This window comes from Montipora capricornis, chromosome 3 (genome assembly GCF_036669925.1).
Source record: "Montipora capricornis isolate CH-2021 chromosome 3, ASM3666992v2, whole genome shotgun sequence".
NCBI classification, from domain to species: Eukaryota; Metazoa; Cnidaria; class Anthozoa; order Scleractinia; family Acroporidae; genus Montipora; species Montipora capricornis.
The window spans coordinates 74,709,850-74,729,849 of NC_090885.1; the positions used below are offsets into that span (position 1 = coordinate 74,709,850).

The 20,000-nt window shown below is 40.7% G+C and overlaps 3 protein-coding genes across 3 annotated transcripts in view; 2 read left to right on the forward strand and 1 right to left on the reverse strand.

The window, feature by feature from the left end:
- Window positions 1–4,773, forward strand: part of LOC138041627 (sideroflexin-5-like) — a 5,180-nt gene extending 407 nt beyond the window's left edge. The window contains exons 2-5 of the mRNA XM_068887376.1: window positions 630–745; window positions 1,015–1,100; window positions 2,348–2,465; window positions 2,860–4,773. Of these exons, the coding sequence (XP_068743477.1) occupies window positions 659–745; window positions 1,015–1,100; window positions 2,348–2,465; window positions 2,860–2,937 (369 nt within the window). The 5' untranslated portion in view covers window positions 630–658 and the 3' untranslated portion in view covers window positions 2,938–4,773. The remainder of the gene's footprint in view (window positions 1–629; window positions 746–1,014; window positions 1,101–2,347; window positions 2,466–2,859) is intronic.
- Window positions 4,774–6,908: 2,135 nt separating this feature from the next.
- On the forward strand, window positions 6,909–11,883 carry LOC138041628 (uncharacterized). The gene is made up of 3 exons (XM_068887377.1): window positions 6,909–7,115; window positions 7,552–7,608; window positions 10,953–11,883. The coding sequence occupies exons 1-3, from the start codon at window positions 7,016–7,018 to the stop codon at window positions 11,105–11,107; spliced, it is 312 nt and encodes a 103-aa protein (XP_068743478.1). The 5' UTR covers window positions 6,909–7,015; the 3' UTR covers window positions 11,108–11,883.
- A 164-nt stretch (window positions 11,884–12,047) lies between these two features.
- On the reverse strand, window positions 12,048–12,773 carry LOC138040804 (acid-sensing ion channel 2-like). Its single transcript, XM_068886471.1, has one exon. The coding sequence runs from the start codon at window positions 12,771–12,773 to the stop codon at window positions 12,048–12,050; it is 726 nt and encodes a 241-aa protein (XP_068742572.1).
- Window positions 12,774–20,000: the final 7,227 nt, after the last annotated feature.

The following is a 20,000-nucleotide window of genomic DNA, read 5'->3' on the forward strand; positions in this document are numbered from 1 at the left end:
ATACTAAGGAAATTTATAACCCGTACGCTTAATCTTACTCTTTGTTAGCAGTATAGGTTGCTCAGTTATTCTTATTGCTGGTAACTGCGCCTTTCTGCTCATCAAAAAAAGCCAAAACTGCTACCGTGTTGTTGACTTGTTTTGATTCGACGACATTCTTGCAAAACCTTGTACTAAAATGACGACGGCATCAAGTTTTTCCCGCCAAAATGACGATGGTTTGCGCGCGCTCACTGTTGTCTTATGAGAAAATCTCGTACTCGTAGTCGTTCTCGTACTAGAATCTAAAGCTCTCTATTAGCAAGGCCGCGGAGTGAGTGGGGTTGCGGATGCTATAGCCCCCCTCCTCCCATCACACTTCCGTGATTCATACCAACCAAAACATAACTCTCCCACTTTCAATCAAAACGTACTCCGCGACCCCGGATAAGGAACGGATAACAAAACGCTACAAAACAGCATGTTTTAGGAGCAGATTTCTTTACCGTCCCCTACGCGCAAAACAACAACGTGAAATCAGATAACGAAGTTTAGGCTTTGTTGAGGACTTAAGGGAGTAAGCAAAATAACGAGCACCAAACAACAGCGACGACAACATCGCTAATAGCTAATCTTTTTCTCTTTTTTAGCTACTGCTAACATTTGTGATGTTGTCCTCATGAGAAATCATGAGCTCTTCACAGGAATTGAGGTCAACGACAAGGACGGACATGTTGTTGGAACATGGAAAATAGCTGCTCGGAAGGTAAGCTGATACCTTGCTCCTTTCTGCATCTCGTTTTTCTTGTATTTTCAGTTAGTGCCCAATCTCGTTGCATTCCCCAATTAAGATTTGGTGATTCGCCCCAAGGAAAACAGTGAGTCAGTTTTGTTTCCCCTCGATTACGACCATTTTCTTTCACCTACTTCGTACGTGAAACTTGTAAGACGTAAATTTTTAAGCGCTTCCAGTACAAAGCTTCATTTCCCTTTACGTTTATCGCTAACTGTCGTCCTTTCCATTTTCATTTTCAGGCCGTGTCTGAAACAACCCTAACACGGGTGTTGCTCCCGTTGCCAGTTTTGGTTATTCCGCCATTTGCTATGCAAGTTTTAGAAAGGTGAGACTTTCATAAACATTTGGCGTTTGAATTGCAATTGAGTAGTACGGGATCAATTGAAAGCAAACTGGCTGAAAATTTCACTGACGAAAGACCACTCAGAAGCAAATATCTCAATACCTACTCCACGCATTCGCTTCAAACTCTGATCAGCCTTAATAGTTTGCAACGGCTATAGCAGGGGAGCTTAGTCTATTTGGACACTAGCACGGACATAACGTTTTCATATGCCTGGGAAATATGAAATAATGTCATGGTAACGGGCGCAGCTTCGCGTAGCCTCAACGGTGCTCCATACTAGTTAAATTCGTGTCCAGTTAGGTGGCCTGGAAAGCCGGGGTATTTTTGTTTTGGTAAGAACTATTGGCCGACATCTTGGATATAGCAAGACTAACACCTATTTGTAGCTGCGGCTTTGACAATGAGACTATAACTCATTTCTTTTTACAATGTCCTAATTATGCTGCCCTCAGATCTGATTTGCTCGCTGCTGCTGCTCGTATAGCTTCTGGTCAATATTCTGACCAGCAAAAAGTTGAAGTTTTTCTGTTTGGCTCTTCTGACATGTCAAATGATGAAAACGTTGAAATCTTCTCTCATGTCCAGCACTTTATAAGAGAGTCTAAACGTTTTTCTTTTCGTGGTCATTATCATTGACCTAATTAACTTAACTGTCTTTTTTTACTTACTTTGTATCCCGTGCCCGTGTTTGTTTTTTATGTGGTAATTAGAATTTTGGTGTAAGCCCCCCGTGATGAGCTCATTTAGCTCTTGGGGCAAACATGTATATAAATATGTTTAAATAAAAAAAAAAAAAAAAGACTAACAGAGGCCTGAGGCCAGTCAAGAAAATTGCACTCAGTGAGAGGAGAACAGTATGAAAGGTTTAAGAGCTGTGTGCTTTCAAAATGGCGACCCATTACGAACTTTAGACCTTGAACAAGCGTCCGCCTGCCAAAAAACGCAACCTCTGCAGGCTACCAGTTAAGACACATTTTAAACACGGAAAGAGTTTAATAGGCCATTTCCGAGTTGCTGTTTGTCTTGGTTTCGAAGTGAGTCTTGTTGCTCAACTATTGTAAAGGAAATGAGTTTGATTTGCATAAGAATACGCAACTCATATCCATTTGAATGGTTGTGCACCAGGACTCGGAAATGGGCTATTCAGATGTCCTTCTTGTAGCAGTTGCCTTCTTGTTCCAGATTGTTGAGTGGCTGGCTAATGTTTTTTTTTTGTTTAATTATAGGACTAAGTTCTTAATGTCTCGTCCAAAACTTTACTTTCCTGTTCAAGTGCTGGTCTGTGTGGCTGCTTTTGGCTTTGGTCTTCCCCTTGCTATAGCTCTCTTTCCACAGACAACCCAGGTTAGCGTTAGCCCTTTCCATGGGCAGCATTTTATAAAACTTGAATATTTCGATATTTATTCATTACTTTCCTATCCCTATCAAAATCATCCATTGACACATCAAAAAGCGCATTAACAATTTTATTTCCTGGGAAATCCGCTTACAGTTAAAGCGGTTTTGCTTATCGTGTGGAAACTGGTTTGCTGCGATCAATGATTACTCAAAAACATTCCCGCCATTTCCTCGGTTCCTCGCCCGACATCGTTTTCCCTTGTTTGCCCGCCTGCTGCAAATTTTCATTACGAATTCTGATTGGTTTATTCGATTAGCTGTGTCGTTTGTGATTGCCTAGAGTTTCCTTACAACAACAAATCATCGTTTTTTTTTTTGCTTTTTTGTGTCTGTATTCCAGGTTTCACCGTCAGTTCTAGAGCCAGAAATTCAGATGAATACCAAAGAAACCACGCTATACTACAACAAAGGACTTTAAATGTTAGTGCACACAAACCATTTACCACTTGAAATGCAAACCTTGAGCAAGAAGTATAAGAAAGAAAACTGCTTTTAATCAACAAAATTTCCAGATAATGGCACCAGCGAATATTCCGGCGTGGAGCTAATCGCGATGAGACAAGACCATCACCGCAAAAAAAAGCACACCTCAACTACGTTTCGGGAAACAGGAGAGTAAGCACCGGTAAACACACCCAACCTTGTAAATGGAGGAGTAAAAGCCAGTAACCACGCAGGCAAGTTTGAATCAAAAAGAAAGGTAGAATACGGCAAAAGGAGCGAACTCGAGTGGTGTCCAGGAATTTACGAAAACAGAAAGCACATGTGATTTTGATACATCGCCAACTATTCCGGTCACGACAATTCAGCGCGACTTACGTGAAATGACTTTTTCCGCTGTTCTTCTTGTTGTATCAGCGGGCTCATATCGACCCGACGCGAGGTACGGAATATGTTTTTTATATTTACTAAAGTTTGGCCCATACCAAAACCGCTGAGAAAAATAACTTGCTTCGAAGAATGAAGTTCACAAAATTAGCTTTCAAACGATGGTTTTTGCGAGAAATTTGGACAAAAGACAGCCAAGATATCGTTATTCGAAAACAGGGGATTTTACAATTTTAACGTGGACTTTGGTTTATCGGTTTTTTGCGTTCTTTGGAAGGGAAAAAGGACGGATCAAACATTTCGCTGCTGACTTCATATTTTGGGTTAGGGTCAAGAATAGAGTCAACTATGGGTCTCCACTCCGGCAAGTTAAGAACCAAGCACAGGAACACTGGTATCTGTCTCTAATTCCAGGGATTTTCGTATATTTGCCAGCTTTTGTAAGGCTTAAAGGGGTCGCTCACCTCAAAACAAAGCATAGGAAAAATGAAGGGGTTTTTTTTGGCCTGAAGTTATATTTTTTACAGCAGAACACAGACAACAGTCGTTATAATGGCATCCCGTTCCGGCAAATGTTCCATCTACAATTTTTAGTGCACTTTTTCGAAATATTTAAAACCTCTCCATACATTTCTTTGTAAAATTTGACGCCATTTCGAGAATTAGAATTTCTAAGAAACCGCTTACGATACGCGGGCGCATGGCCGAAATAGTTGGCGATGTTTCGAGAGTTCAAATTGTCATGAATCTCAAATTTCAATTATAAGTCAATTCCTTTTTATCAGTATATCGAAAAGCAATTGGCCGTTGTGGGCGGGCTTTTAAAAGTTTCTTCGGTGCATCTGTTATACAACATGGTGCCTCGTTCCAGAGCTAATCTTACACCATGTCGAGAAAGAAGTTTTAACCTTAAAGGGGCTAGGTTACGCTATTTTAGGTAATTTTGTTTAATTTTGTTAATTATGAGCTCTAAACGTCAAATTGGTAGAGCAAGAGTCTTTCATTTGCAAAATCACGGCAACATAACAACTGAGAATGATTTTCAAGCTTTGTAAATGACATTTTGATATAGACTGATATAAATTTGAAAAAAGGTGGGCCGACGTTTTTCAAATTTACCCAAATTCAATCCATTTCAATCCTCTCCAGTTTTGTCCATCCATGTCCCTCCTTGGCTTCCCTGTGTTTTGTTAGAGTTCTTCTATAGTTTTGAACAGTTATTTTGATATTTTAGTTAATTCTATGACCATTCGATCAGTGCTGAATATGCCTAAAAGAGCGTGACCTAGCCCCTTTAACGAGTCATCCAAGGACTTCACCTTTATTCTTGGCACCTATTGAAATTGAATTGAATTGAATGTAAACAATCACGCACGCAATTGTATTTTAGGATCGGAATAAATAAATGAGGCGCCTTATGTTTTTCAATATGTTTTCAAGTCTACAAATTCCTTTGTCACTAAATACAAAAATATCCAGTCCGAAGACTGGATGTGGGTATTGCATGCTTGTATTGAAAAGAAATGATTGCAGAATGGGTTTTCCTTCAAGTCTACGACTTGAAGAGAGTTGTTCGGTAAAAGCGAAGGGATTTCGATTTAGTATACACGCTCCAGTGTTTGCGGGCTTATAACAGCAACATGCAAGTCTGTCAAAATCATGTGAAGACAGTTGGGGTCACAAATATGGTTAGGTAATCTTCATTTTTATGAGCGAAAAGGCTTCAATGTGGGAATATCTTAACAAGACACAAATTTCTATACCCTTCTTTGCGCAAAATAAATCTTGATGCAACAATGTTTTAAATGCAGAAAGCTTAGGTAAATCTATCAGAACATTCCATTTATTAAGAAAGAGAGGAATTTCGTGTGCTTTAAAAGAGTCTTAAAAGACAGTTTTTTGTTGTCGGATCGACCTTTTTGGCCATATTTGTGTACAACATTGGAGCTGTGGATAATCAAGAAATGAAAAACGTGGTTATTGATTTCCTTGAAATCCATGCTTTAGATTTCCAACTGCTTGTAATGGAAAAATTTTGCATATAGGCAAAATCTGAACTGAAGAGAAAAGGAAAGGCTCAGAAGGTAAACGTTTGGGAGATCAAAAGGAAAGGTTGTTTAGCCAAGAACACTTATCTCCCAAGAATTCAAAAAAAAGAGAGAAAATCTTCCACAAAAAAGAAACAACCGTATTGTTGTGTATTATCGTTTGAGAAACGATAACGCACAGTGTTACTATAGCAACTACCACGATGGTTAAGAAGACCTCGTATTGAAAAAAGACCAAGCAAGCTTCCAAGAGAAAAGGATGAAAAACGAGAAGGAGAGGTTGACTGAGCAGCTGAACAATGCTTAAGACATAGTGGAGAAAGTAAGGACTGAAAATATCAAGTTAAAATTAAAGTGCGAACAAGAGAATCTCTTGGTGCGAAGCATTGAACAATTTCTTCGGAAGACTGAGGAGCTGGAGACTGCTACTGAAAAATACTAGAACCAGAGCAATTAATGTGCTGTAATCTCATTAAGAAGACCTATAAAATCAAGTACATGTGCCGATTACCTCTTGAACAATTCACAGTTCGTTGGAGTTGTAGGCAGTTTGACTACTTAATATTAAAATTCCATGAGCGCTCGATGGATAGGAAATGGTAAACAGCCAACGAGGCGCGTAGCACCAAGTTGGCTGTAAGCAGTCTCATATATCCAACAAGCGCGAATGGAATTAAATTCTGGACGCTAGGACACTTGGAAATTAAAGCCAATGGTTGTCCAGTTTGGCAACACTTAACGTACCGAGTCAGTTACCATTTTTATTTTGAAGCCCGCTAAGTCACGGGTCCCACCCTAATTCACTCGGCTGTCAATCAACAATGTATCAATCATTTAAGCGAGGGCTTTTTCTCCTATTCCGTTGGCAATATCTCGCGCATCGAGTGCACCGTGCGGCAGTTCCTAGATGCCTCCCAAGACAAACATCACCTCCCAAATAAAAGTCGCCGCTTAAAACTGAAGCCTGTAATTACCAAAACAACCTAATTTATTGGTTAAATATGAATCATCATTTTGATTGCAGATATTTCTGAGTTTTAGATAAAAGAGCCTAAAAAATTGAAGCTAAAAACCACACTCCAAAAATTAGGCTGCGTTTGATTGACCGTTTTCCGGAATAGGAATGCATGGAATAGAAGTTAAAAATCCTTCGTTTTTAGAATTACCAAACACCGGCTAAATGCTATTTTAAACATATCTTTGTTATCCTTGTCGCTTCAAAATACCAGACATACCGTTTTAAATCATCACTACGTATTCTTGTTCCGGAATACGGTCAATCGAATGCCGGTGTCTGAAATTTGCAGACTGCAGACAAATAGCGCTGATAAACAGTATTTAAGTCTAAACACCCATTTCAAATGGCGCTGATAAACAGTATTTAAGTCTAAGAATCCATTTTAGATCGGTTAGCTTTCAATAATTGAAAGCTAACCGTTTTAAAATGGGTTCTTAGACTTAAATACTGTTTATCAGCGCTATTTGTCTGCAGTCTGCAAATGTCAGACACCGATCTACGGCACCGTTTGTTTTGATACCTTAATCGAAATAATGTCCATTTTATAAGGTGCTTTATCACCGTTTTTCAGTGTGATTCATTTACCATAAACTCAAGATATCATGCGACGAAAACGATCCTGTGCTTACGACCAAGGACAACAAAGCAAAATCATCAATGTGCGAGCTGTGATCACTGGACTGGAAGGCGTTGGAAAATCAGGTAAGACCATTTCTACGAGGCCGCCTCGACCTCTTTACACATCTCAGAAGTATTTCCAAGAGGTGTTTGGTGCTACAAATCTGTTGGCATACAAAAAGAATGGTGAAATCATGAAAAATCCACGGACAATTTGCATATGGCTGCACCGGCGGCAGGTTCTGTACTGTACGTTTCTCTATTGGGAGACCGTAACATAACTTGGATATCGAACCGTGGGTATCAAGAGTCCACTCGGTTTGATAGTATACAGAAACGTAACAGACGTAAAGAAAATCAGTGTTAGTGGACAGCTGAAAGAGTGAAAGAGGCCCTCTTGGGTTGGGCGTCCTTGTTGCCTTTAAATATGTACTTGTTTTCCCTGGTGCTCGGCAAAATCAAAGATGCATATAGGTAAAACTTATTTACTTATTTCTTAACTTGTATGATTTTATTTCAGCTTTGATCTTGCGAGTTTTGACCCGACGGTTGACTGGAGAATATGACGAAAATCTAGGTAAGGTATTGGTGTTCTTGGAAAAAGCATGTTTTTGACCATGTAAAATAAGAGGGTGCCAATGGGGTTTGACAATTAGCCAAGGAAATAGTAGTTAACTGACAATTGGACCCGTAGTAACTGGCCTTACCTGTTACGGTGACCCTGCCAAGTACTTTATTATTTATTTTATGTGTCATTTTGTATTCTTCGTTCAGAGCGGCGAAGTTAATATATGCTTTTTACTGGGTTGCCAACCCAGTCGGAATCTGTCTTTAATTTCGTCGTTTTTTTATTTTTCGTTTTCTTTTTTTTTTTTTTATTTTTTTCCGTGTCGGTAAAAGTCCTGCCTGTCACTCCCCTGCTAAGTGGTGTCTTTGTGCATAGAGCCTTCTACGCGTATTTTCTTAGGATCGAGAGGGTAGTGGGAAATGCGTAGATTTCTCTGGTGGACACAGTAGAACGATTAACTTAACCGGCAATGGCGTCGAAAGTCATGTAACGCGAATGGCGTTTTAGGGGATCTTTGAACAAAATGTACCCTAATGAAGCTCAATAATGGCAAGCGAATTGGATACTGGACAGGACAGGCGGTCGAATGTTAGAAGCGACGAGTAATGGACTTCGACAACAATCTGTCGCCCGTCGAGCCGTAATCAAAGTGAGCAGTCTTCCTAACATTTTGCCAAGCGTGGTGTTTTGTACAACACTCAAACCAAATGAACAGTTCTCTGGTAACTCAGTGTGGGTTCAACAAAGACAGATAAGGAATCCATATAGTGGATCTGTTATCTCAGTTGTCTCGCTATTTGTCAGATTTGTATTTACCTGTTCTCAACTCTGCACAGTCTTCCAGTATAACAATTGAAAATTTCACTAATAAGTTATTGACGTGAATGGCGTTTTAGTGGATCTTTAAACAAAATATACCCTCATGGAGCTCAAGAATGGATCGTCAATTGTATGAGCAAGACAGCGCTGAAAAATAAATATCTGGATTGTAAGAGACGAGTAATGGTCTTCGACAACAATTTCATTTTTCTCCTTTGGATATCAAGTGAGCTTTGTTTCTAATATTTTACTAACTTGGTATTATATAAAACACGGAAATCAAATAGCAATTTTTTTATGGATTTAACCATAGTTACTAACTATGATTTAACAAATTAACATTGAAGGAATCGAACGCCAACAAGAATGCATCACAGTGTTTACTCAAGTCGCATCTTAGTTGTCTGACAATTTACATTTACCGGTATTTTGTACTCAACTCAGCAAAGGTGTAAAATATTTGGAAATGTGACAGTGAAAAATTACTTGAATGAAAGCTTGTTGTCTCTTTTGTGCTTTATTATTTACGGTCAAGGTTCTTTCGAAAAGGGTTGAATGTGAACTGTCAGAAATTTATTTAATTGCATATGCTTTGTGATTGTTTGTTTCGCTTGCACGCTGGCAACTGAAATAGGAAGGGTTTCTTGCCTCTTATAGCAAATATGTTGCTTGTTTCAATAAATGTTTCGCTGGAAAATATTTCTGTGAAATTTCTAGCCTTTGTAAATTTATCATGTTGTGTAATTTTCGAGCTTAGCAAATTTGCATACATGTGTTGAAATGTGATACGGGGAGAATTTTTGTGGTAACGCATTAGTCACGAAAATAAACAGGTCTGTTGGAAGCGTGCTTGAGTTTCAACAAAATGACCCCCAAAATCGGCAAAAGATTGTGACGCTGATGAATAATAAAGTAGCTGCTATTACCAAAACGATGGAATTACCTGGTGATAAATAACCTTGTCTTGGAGAGTAAATTTTTGATTTTCCAGAAACAATGGTCAACCTCTGAGAGTTGCGCGATTGTGATCTTTGTGTTGAATTCGCACATTTCTTGTCAAAATTTATAACAATCGAAATAAAAAGAAAACTAACAAAAACAAAAACCCGGTAGCTTGGCATCATTTGACACAGATGCTTCACTGTTTCGCGAGTAAACATGCCGCGGTAAAATAACGCGGTAACTTGATCACTGCGCTCGCTGAATTCGATGTGCGATTTACTCGGTGCAGCCAAACTTGTACAATTACAACAAAACAACTAAAATCTCCCAAACTGTTTTTCGCTGATGGTAACTTTTTATATTCGTGGTTCAAAATAAATGTTGTTTTCATGTCGTAGATTTTATTACCGATGGCAAAATATTTTATGCTCGATCGACCGTCCTGAAACTTCCTTCTGCTCTTCTTAAAAACTGTGTATCCATATTTATTTACACATGTACTTTTACATCAATATTTGTTTTGGATAAAGCAAGCTAACAAAATCTGTATCTTGCTTGGTTCGCATTTGATAGCATTAAAATAGAATTTTCGGTCCTATGCTTCTGTTACTGAGTGGTATATTTCTTAGGTCGCCCATCCAGATACTAACCCCGCCGAATAGGAATAAGTTCAGCTTTCAACTGTTGTTTACAAAGCTTTCAGATGCTGTCAGATGCTGTCAGTGCACGCTTACACTTGTGGTGGAAAGAAGTTGCATGATCAACATGTCAGCCCAGAAGCCAATGTTTCTCGATTCCCTTTTATTTTCTTCAGTCTCTCTGGGTTCAGTACTTTGCTAGTAACCACATGTCTTCTCAAGGGGCTATTTATCTAAGACTTATACCATGGCGCTACAATGATAGACAATACCAAAACAATATCGTGTACTGTTAGACCTACATATTACGCAAAGACAACGGTCAACATGTCATCCCAGAAGACAATGTTTTTCACTTCCCATTTATTTTCTTCAATCTTTCTGGGCTCAGTACTTTGCTAGTAACCACATGTCTTCTCAGGCTATTTACCCAAGACTTCTACCATTTCACTACAATGATACACAATACCAAAACAATATCGTGCACTGTTAGAGCTACATATTACGCAAGGACAACTTGAAGCTCCTGGAAGACAACACACAGTTCAGTTGACATTATGGAATAAATCGCTGTGTTACTTCACTATCACACGTAAGCAATGCGTGTCAATTTTTTTTAAAGAGGACAGGAATTTCTTCTTTCTGACAAATGATTAATTAATAGGCCGGTCGCCAGGTTTTTAACCTCACAAAAGGATCTGTTTCGTCGTACGAACGTGTGAAGACCTGTGAGCCAAAGGGCCTCTGCTGGTATGACTTCTGGTATGACTTCTGGTACGACTTCTGGGTCTGGGTCACCCCCCCCCCTCCAACTTGAAAAAAATTGCGTGGAACGCTGCACGTACCACAGGCAACCCAGTGTACCCTCACGGAGGGTCTAGTTCAGTGGAATTTATGAAATTTTTAATTACCCATTTTAACTGATATGGAATCAACTTTACCTTGGCTTTGCAGGACACAGAGAAGAAGTTGGAGGCATTTACTTCCTTTGGCGATGTTTTCTTCAATCTCTATTCTATCATTATTCATTCATGGAAGCAAGACGCTTGGGACGACCATTTAGAATGCTAGAAGCAATCACTGCAGTCATATTTTGGTGGGAGCCATAAAGGATTTAGGACATCACAGAAACATAAGTGACAATGAAGGACTCCAACCTGGAAAAGAGTTGCGCTCAGTACAACCTCGTTCCCAGGGTCTCTCTTCTCTGCCTCCATTGTCGTTGAGAAAAAGACCTTGGTTCAGGCTGGTCACGTGTCTCCCAGAATCGTGGAGACTCACCAAATGTGTGTTAGGGGAGGGGTGGCAATGTAGGCCTCGTCGGCCTCGTCGGCTAAAATTGCGTTACGTATCCAAAGAACAAACGTTTGTCGTGTGGACGTCTACTTTTTTTAATAAAAGACAAAAATGATACAGGAGCGGTAGGTGGATTATTTTTGTTCAGGAAGGCTAGATTTCACTGCTTAGCTAACAGGTGTATGTACTGCATGTTCATCAGGAGGGATTAACAATTAAAATTGTATTTAGTCAAAAAAGACGTGAAATAATAAGAAAAAGTGACTAGGCGAAAGAATGCAACCGTGTAAATAATATGAAATACAATGTCAGTGAAGCTGGGCATGGGCCACGAATGCAACACGTAAGCTGCTCGAGTCAGCTGCTGTCCGGAAAACCGAAATAAATTTTGTAAGATCAATATCTCCAAACTTAGCTTGGTGCTGACTTTTTTAAAAACAATTTTAAAGAAATACTTTTCAAAGTCATAACGGTTACTTTTCAAAATGTACGTTGTAGCATACGATACGTCAAGTTTTTAAAAATGCGTTGCTTCACAATGTTTATCACCGCGATTTGTGTTTTATTTCTGTTTCTTCCAGCAGGGAAGTTCTTCCTGATACCAGGTATTAAGAAACTGGGAATTTAGTGAGGTTTTCGGAGGTTGCCTATTTAGAGGGCCGTTTTGCAGTGTTGTACCGTTACTATGGCAACAATTTGGGTCTCTTGGAAACATGGCTTGCAATAGTATTATACAAATATCAAAACATTCCCCTACCCTTTCCCTTCCCTTTCATCTTGACCAGAGTTGAAAGTAAAACATTGACCAAACTGACTGTTGTATGACGATTTGAAATTCTTGGAGCTGCACGATTTGTCGCCTATAGTGCACGCTTCACGAATGCTAGACTTTGGGAGGAGCATTTCTTCAATTATGTGACTGAAAATAACAAGATGATGAAGGCTTTCGTTTGGGACACGCCATTTCAGTACGGGATATTTCGCTACTACTTCGTCAGAGAAAGAACTAGGAGTTCGAGAAGTCCTAACTTTTTCAAACTGTTCGAGATCTCGTTCAACTTCTTCGTCGCTGAAGGTATTCCCTTTTCTAAAATAGCTCTTGTACCTCCGTCGGTTAAAAGAGTTAAAACTGCAGATAGTAATGGCAGGAAATGATACGTTCTCCGTCTTCGTTGTTATCTTAGTGCTGAATGGTCGGTCACCAAACGCATCCAAGGTTTCGTAAATTTGTAGGACACAATATCCTATGCTTGATAGAAGCGCAAGAGTCCAGAACAATCTCATATAAACATTTCCAACCACGAGGAACCGAGCACCATGTAATGTAGCGTTCTCCAAAAACGCGCTAACAGATTCACGTTGAAGTCTTTCCTGGGTTCCGCTTCTCGTGGCGGTGCGAACAGATTCAGTCTCTGCTTGAACAGTTTGCTTATCTCCAAAATGTTGAACTTTGTTAGGCTGTAGCTTGAAATTCATCATTCTTGGTCTCTTCAAATTTTCATCAGATGAAAGATGAAGGGTGCTTTTCTCTTTCACCCCAATTGAAAAGCCGTTAATCAGCGCATTAAACTTTCGTAAAATCTTGAGGCTTTAGGATATATTCTATGCATATTAGCATACAACTGGTCGGTGAAATATTAATAAAAAACAACGATTAACCCTTTAACTCTCAATAGTGCCACTTATAGATTTTACTCTGTGTTACGAGTTCGAATGTTTTGAGGAAAGTTAGTTTACAAACTAAACTGAACGCAGGGTTGTCGGAACAACAACAAGAAGATTTATTCCAAAGTGAACGTAGTTTCCACGAAGTAAAACTCTTAACAGCACGTACTCGACAAACTTACACGGCCTCCGCCAACTTGAATAAACACAGCTTCTGTCACACTTGACTAAACACGGCTATCGCCAACTCTCTTCGCTTGAGAAAAACTAGTTTAAAAAACTCCGCTTAGACTCGTCTACTTATATACTCTCACAATAAGCTTCTAGAACTTTCTAAAATAGTAATCAATCTAATTATAGAAAGATTACAAAACACACCGATTTAGAAACGCTTACGCAGGAACCTAAAAATAAACAAACTCGTAACTTTCGCGAAGCCTCTAGAAAGTAACGCTAGTCATGCAATGCTATTTTTCGTAACATAACCCCCTCTTGAGAAGAAATTTCCTAAATTTCTACTAACAACGAAAAATTAGTTAGATAGTACCAACTGAGGAGGCAGTCCAGTGTCTCTTAAGTTATTCCTCTACTCTGCTTAGATAATCTGCTCCTACATTCTCAGATCCTTTGATAGCCTCAACTCTGAAGTTGTAACTCTGAAGAAACATAGCCCAATGCATTAGGCGTCCATTTGCAAACTTCGCACTGTTCATGTACTTCAGTGGCTCGTGATCTGTTTGTAGCACAAAGGGAACTCCATACAGATAAAGATGAAACCTTTTGAATCCCCACACAATGGCTAAACACTCTTTCTCGATGGTTGAATAATTACGTTCTGCACTTGACAATTTCTTACTTGCGTAGCAAACGGGGAATAGCTTGCCATCATGTTTCTGCATTAATACAGCGCCAATACCACTGTCTGAAGCATCAGTCTGCAGAAAGTAGGTTTTCCTTGAATCTGGCAGTCGAAGGACTGGTTCCTTTGTTAGGAGGGCCTTGATACTCTGATAGGCTTTCTCCTGTGCCTCACCCCATTCAACTTTGTTAGGTTGGCCTTTACGCGTGAGGTCTGACAGCGGGGCTGCTAATGCTGCGAAGTTAGGGATAAAATCTCTGTAACATCCAGCCAAACCCATGAACGATCTTATCTGCTTCTTAGTAGTTGGTCTTGGAGCATCTCTAATCTTCGTCACGTTGTCTTCATGAAGACCAATTAACCCTTCCTCCAAACGGTGACCAAGAAAATCAACGGTGTTGACTCCAAAAAGACATTTAGTCGGTCTTATGGTCATTCCAGCAGCTAATAATCTTCTAAACAACTCTCGAAGCGCCTTGATGTGCTCTTCCCACGTGCGGGTGTGAACCAAAATGTCATCCCAATAAAATTCAACGTTTTCCAGTCCACACAATAGCTTCTTCATGGCTCTCTTTAAGGTCGCTGCGGAGTTGATCATACCAAACGGCATCTTCAGGAATTCATACAATCCGTCAGGCGTCACAAAAGCGGTCTTCTGATTATCCTCCTCAGGAATAGAAATTTGCCGGTAGCCCTTGCTCAGATCAATTCTGGTAAAATACTTGTCACCATTCAACTTCTGGAACAAATGCTCAGCAGTTCGCATAGGCTCAGGATCAAACACGGTTAACTTGTTCAGTTCACTATAGTCCACGCACACACGATTTGAGTTGTCTTTTTTCTTAACAACTACAACAGGCGAAGCATAGGGCGAACTTGATTCTCTTATGACTCCCATCTTAATCATGTCTGTAATATCCTTCTTCAGCGATTCTCTTAAGCTATACGGTACTGGGTATGGTCTTGATCTAACTGGTTGGTCGGATGTAAGCTTGATATGATGCTGAGCCAAACTTGTTGTGCCTGGGGCTTCTGTGAACAAGCTTTGAAACCCATTTGCAAGATCCATGAACTCTGCTCTTTGCTCATGAGAAAGGTTATCTCCTATGGTCACATCATTGACTGACTCTTTCGCGACATAACCACCAATCTCCAGAAAATCAATACTATCCACAGGGTCAACTTCTTCTTCTTCACTCTCAACATGTTCGTTCTTACAAATGTTAGCGTTCGTTTCAACAGCAACTGCTCCAACGGAAACAGGATCCTCTCGCTCAAAATAGTTCTTCAGTAGATTAGCATGGTAAACTCTCTCTTTTCCTTTGACTCTCACTCTATAATCATTGAGACCTACTACAGCACTAACCTCAAATGGACCTTTCCACTGCATTAGGAGCTTGTTGTGGTCGGTCGGCAACAGCACTAACACTTTATCTCCAGGTACAAACTTCCTGACCTTAGTCTTTCGGTCGTAATAATGCTTGCCTTTGTTCTGGGCTTTCTGAAGCTCGGTGTGCACCAGCTTGAGGGTATCTTCAAGCTTCTCGCGTAGCTCAAACACATACTGATAGCTGTTCTTTACCTCAGGCCCCTCCAGCTCTTTCGTCCAAAGCTCTTTGAGAATAAACATCGGTCCTCTGACAGCTCTTCCATACAGCAACTCAAACGGGCGAAAAACCAGTAGACTCCTGAGGAACTTCACGATATGCAAACAGCAACGGGTTAATATAGCGATGCCACTGTCTTGGCTGTTCGCTGCACAATCTCTTTAACATGCTCTTCATTGTTCCATTAAACTTTTCCGTCAGGCCATTACACATAGGATGATAAGGAGTCGTGGTGAGCTGTTTAATGCTCAAAAGCCGCGTCACTTCCTTCATACACTCAGAGACGAACTGCGTACCAAGGTCACTCAAGATCTCTTCAGGCACTCCCAAACGACTAACGATATCCACCAACGCTTCTGCCACAGTCTCAGTATCAATGTTCTTCAGTGGGACAGCTTCAGGATAACGAGATGCAAAGTCGACCAATGTCAATATATATCTAGGACCGTCCTCACTCGGGGGAACAATAGGTCCAACCAGGTCGATTGCTACTCTCTTAAACGGCTTGTCAATTAATGGCATGTTCTCTAGGGGAACCTTCGGTAGGGAACCCTTGTTAACTGTCTTCTGACATACATCGCAGGACTTGCAATAACGAGTCACGTCCCCTTGAATGCCTGGCCAATATAACGCGCTTTGAATCTTATCAGTCGTTTTCTTTATTCCCATGTGACCTCCCATGATCGATCCGTGCGCTAGTTCCATTATTCGACCTCTCAGCTGCACAGGAACCATAACCTGCTTCAGGGGTTTACCTCCGTTCACATAAGGGTGCTTGTAGACGCGGTACAGAACTCCACCTTTCACTTCAAATGAAGTCTCAGCCTGGCCTCTCACAACTACGTCATCTTTCTCCCAAAATTTCTGTAGGCTCTCGTCATCACGCTGCATTTGCTTGAGCTTTTCTCTATCAACTACAGGACTTTCTTTGGTACCCGGTACCTTCAGCGGAATATGTTCTCCAGCTTTCTTAGCTTGACTTCTCGTGGTTACAGCACAAGCTTCTTGTACAGGAACTTGCCAGCTTGGGTCTGGGTCGTCAGCGGCTCTTGCGCCTGGTACATTACCAATAATTAAATCATAAACAGCATCGGGAAGACACTGCGCTTCCACTTGGCCCTTGAGATAAGGTGTATCAACATCAATCTTTGCGATGGGAACTTTCCTTGCCGTATTGTCAATGAGCAGCATAACATTAAATTCGCCAGTAAACTGATCCTCAGGCACAAGGTCCCTCTTTACTACAATTCCACTACAACCAGTATCTCTCAGGACATCAACAGGCTTCTCTCCAACTCTTCCTTTCACGACAGGCATTTTACTTCTCACTCCAGTCAACGGTTCAACACAAGCACTACTCAACAATGGAATCTTCGTACCACAGGCTAACAGCAGCTTATCATCTTTAATACAGGCCTTAACTTCTTCATCAGTAGGTTTATCCTCAGGTGGTTGAACTAGACAACTGGCACTCACTTGACCACGCTGCACAGGGTTACCATCCTTACTTTGTCCTCCTGATCTGCGTCCACCTGATCGACAGTTTCTAGCTTCATGTCCCTGCTTGCCACACAGAAAACACTTCTTTGTTAGGGTTGGGCAGTTGACAGCTTTATGACCTCGGGTGTTGCACTTAAAGCAATGCAGAGCTGGTGGATTAATCTGCATGTTCTTGGCTTCGTCCCTCTCAGGCTGCACTGTTGGCTTTCTGCCCGCTGAGCTGAACAAATGTTTACCATGAGCCTCCAAGTACTGGTCAGCGATCTTCGCAATCTTTGCTAGAGTCTCAGGTGCCCTTTCTCGCAGGTGAATTGCCAAATCCTTAGGGCAAGAGTCAATAAATTGTTCTTTCACGATCAAGTCCTTAAGACCATCAAAGGTTCGCACAGTATTCGAAAGCTCTAGCCACCGTAACAGGTATCTGTCCAGTCGCACAATAAACTGCTCCGGACTTTCGTCAACTTCTGGTTTGGATGCTCTAAATTTTCGACGATAGCCGTCTTCGGTAAGGTCATATCTCTTCATTAACGCAATCTTTACCTTGTCATAATCCTTAGCTGCGTCCTCCGATAGACGTGAATACACTTCTAGTGCCCGTCCAGACAACAGAGCACTGAGCTTCGATGCCCATCCATCTTTTTTCCACTTAGCTGTCTCAGCAAATCTCTCGAACCTCTGCAAATACGCGTCCAAATCGTCTTTACCATCAACAAACGAGGGGAGTTTAGGTGCCTTAGCCCGATCCTCTCTCACTTCAGGACGTCCGTCAGCATTCTCCACAGCCAACCGTGCAATCTCCAGCTCATGTTCTCTTTTTGCCGCTTCAATAGCCTCTTTCTGTTTCAACAGCTCGGCTTCCATCTCCAATTTTCTTAGTTCGCGGTCTTGTCGCCTAGTTTCTCTCTCTTCGTCTTCTCTTCTTTTATCTTCTTCAAGTAATCGACGTCTCTCTTCCTTTTCTTCTTCAAATCGCCTACGCTTTTCTTCTCTTTCCTCTTCCAATTGTCTGCGTTTTTCTTCTTTTTCTTCCTCTTCCCTTCTTCTTTCTTGTTCTAATTTTTGTTGCTTCTCTACAAACTCGAGCAGCTTTTCTCCCTCCAATCCGAACTTTTCTGCAACCTATATAAACTTATCCACTTCCATAGCAGTATTTCACGGCAAAAACACAATATACTCTCTCGTACAGTTCTTCTTACTTTTTCTGTAACTCCTTCCTGAATTGTCCTTTCCTGGTTTCTGTAGTCAGCAAACAAATGAATTCCTCTCCCGGACAGGCCCCCAATGTTACGAGTTCGAATGTTTTGAGGAAAGTTAGCCGGTTTACAAACTAAACTGAACGCAGGGTTGTCGGAACAACAACAAGAAGATTTATTCCAAAGTGAAAGTAGTTTCCACGAAGTAAAACTCTTAACAGCACGTATTCGACAAACTTACACGGCCTCCGCCAACTTGAATAAACACAGCTTCTGTCACACTTGACTAAACACGGCTAACGCCAACTCTCTTCGCTTGTGAAAAACTAGTTAGACTAATCTATTTATATACTCTCACAATAAGCTTCTAGAACTTTCTAAAATAGTAATCAATCTAATTATAGAAAGATTACAAAACACACCGATTTAGAAACGCTTACGCACGAACCTAAAAATAAACGAGATGCTTCCGTGAAGCATACACTGGGTTGCCTGTGGTACGTGCTACAGAAAATCAGAAGGCACTGAATTGTGTGGTATTGAAATACAGCATTCCAGTCTCTGAAGAATAACAAATAAAAGAGAAGCGAGAAACATTGGCTTCTGGGCTGACATGTTGATAATTCTCAAGTTCCCTCACAACTTCTTTGCACCACAAGTGTGCCCTCTGAGCATCTGACAGCTTTGTAATACTAAACTTCACTGAAGGCAAGCCCTGTTCAGCGGGGTTAGTGTTAGGATGGGAGACCAAAACAATAAACCCTTCAGAAAAAACAGAAGCATCTGACCGAAAATACTATTAACGCTAACAAATGCGAACTCAGCAAGGTACAGATTTTGTTAGCTTGCTTTATGCAAAACAAATATTGATGAAAAAGCAAATAACTATTGATACACAGTTTTTAGAAAGAGCAGAAGGAAGTTTCCGGGACGGTCGATCGAGAATGAAATATTTACGACATGAAAACAACATTAATCTTGAACCGTGAATATAGAATATAAAAAGTTACGATCAGCGACAAACATTTTGGGAGATTTTTGCTACGTTCAAGTAAATTGCAAAATCGAAAGTGACATGGCCGGAATTCAGCGGGCGCCGTGATTAAGTTACCGCGGCATGTTATACTCGCCAAACAGTGAAGCATCTGTGTCAAATGATGGCAAGATACCGGGTTTTTGTAAGTTTCTTTTTCTGTCAATTGTTATAAAGTTTGACAATGAAATGAGCGAAGTCAAAACAAAGATCCCAATCGCCCAACTCTTGTTTATGCAAAGTCAAAATTTACTCTCCAAGACGCGTACGACGTTATTTATCACCAGGTAATTCCATCATTTTGGAAATAGCAGCTATTTTATTATTCATCCGCGTCACAAGTTTTCACTGATTTTGGGGCTCATTTTGTTGAAACTCAAGCACGCTTCCAACAGGCCTGTGAACCCTTCCTGCTTACAGAGCAATACTAAAAAACTTCTCCCATATCACATTTCAACCTTAAGCTCGAAAATTCAATACACAACATGATATTATAATTCACAAAGGCAGAAAATACCACAGAATCCTTTTCGTCTCGACGGGCGATAGATTGTTGTCGAAGTCCAGTACTCGTCGCTTTTGAGATTCCTGCCCAGTTTATCCGACTGACTTTCCATTATTGAGCTCCATAAGGGTATGTTTTGTTCAAGGATCCACTAAAACGCCATTCGCGTTACATGACTTTCGACGCCATTGCAGGCTAAGTTAAGTTAATGATTCTACTGTGTCCACCAGAGAAATCTACGCAGGTCCACTACCCTCTCGATCCTAAGAAAATACACGCAGAAGGCTCTATGCACAAACACACCACTTACCAGAGGAGTGACAGGCAAGACTTTTACCGACACG

What these genes read in the sequence shown, in the direction of transcription:
- LOC138041628 (XM_068887377.1), top strand. Translation starts at nt 7,016, where the DNA reads ATGCGACGAAAACGATCCTGTGCTTACGACCAAGGACAACAAAGCAAA. An exon ending in GGAAGGCGTTGGAAAATCAG is followed by an intron (nt 7,116 to 7,551) that starts GTAAGACCATTT and finishes ATTTTATTTCAG; the next exon opens with CTTTGATCTTGCGAGTTTTG. An exon ending in AGAATATGACGAAAATCTAG is followed by an intron (nt 7,609 to 10,952) that starts GTAAGGTATTGG and finishes TTGGCTTTGCAG; the next exon opens with GACACAGAGAAGAAGTTGGA.
- LOC138040804 (XM_068886471.1), bottom strand. Translation starts at nt 12,773, where the DNA reads ATGATGAATTTCAAGCTACAGCCTAACAAAGTTCAACATTTTGGAGAT.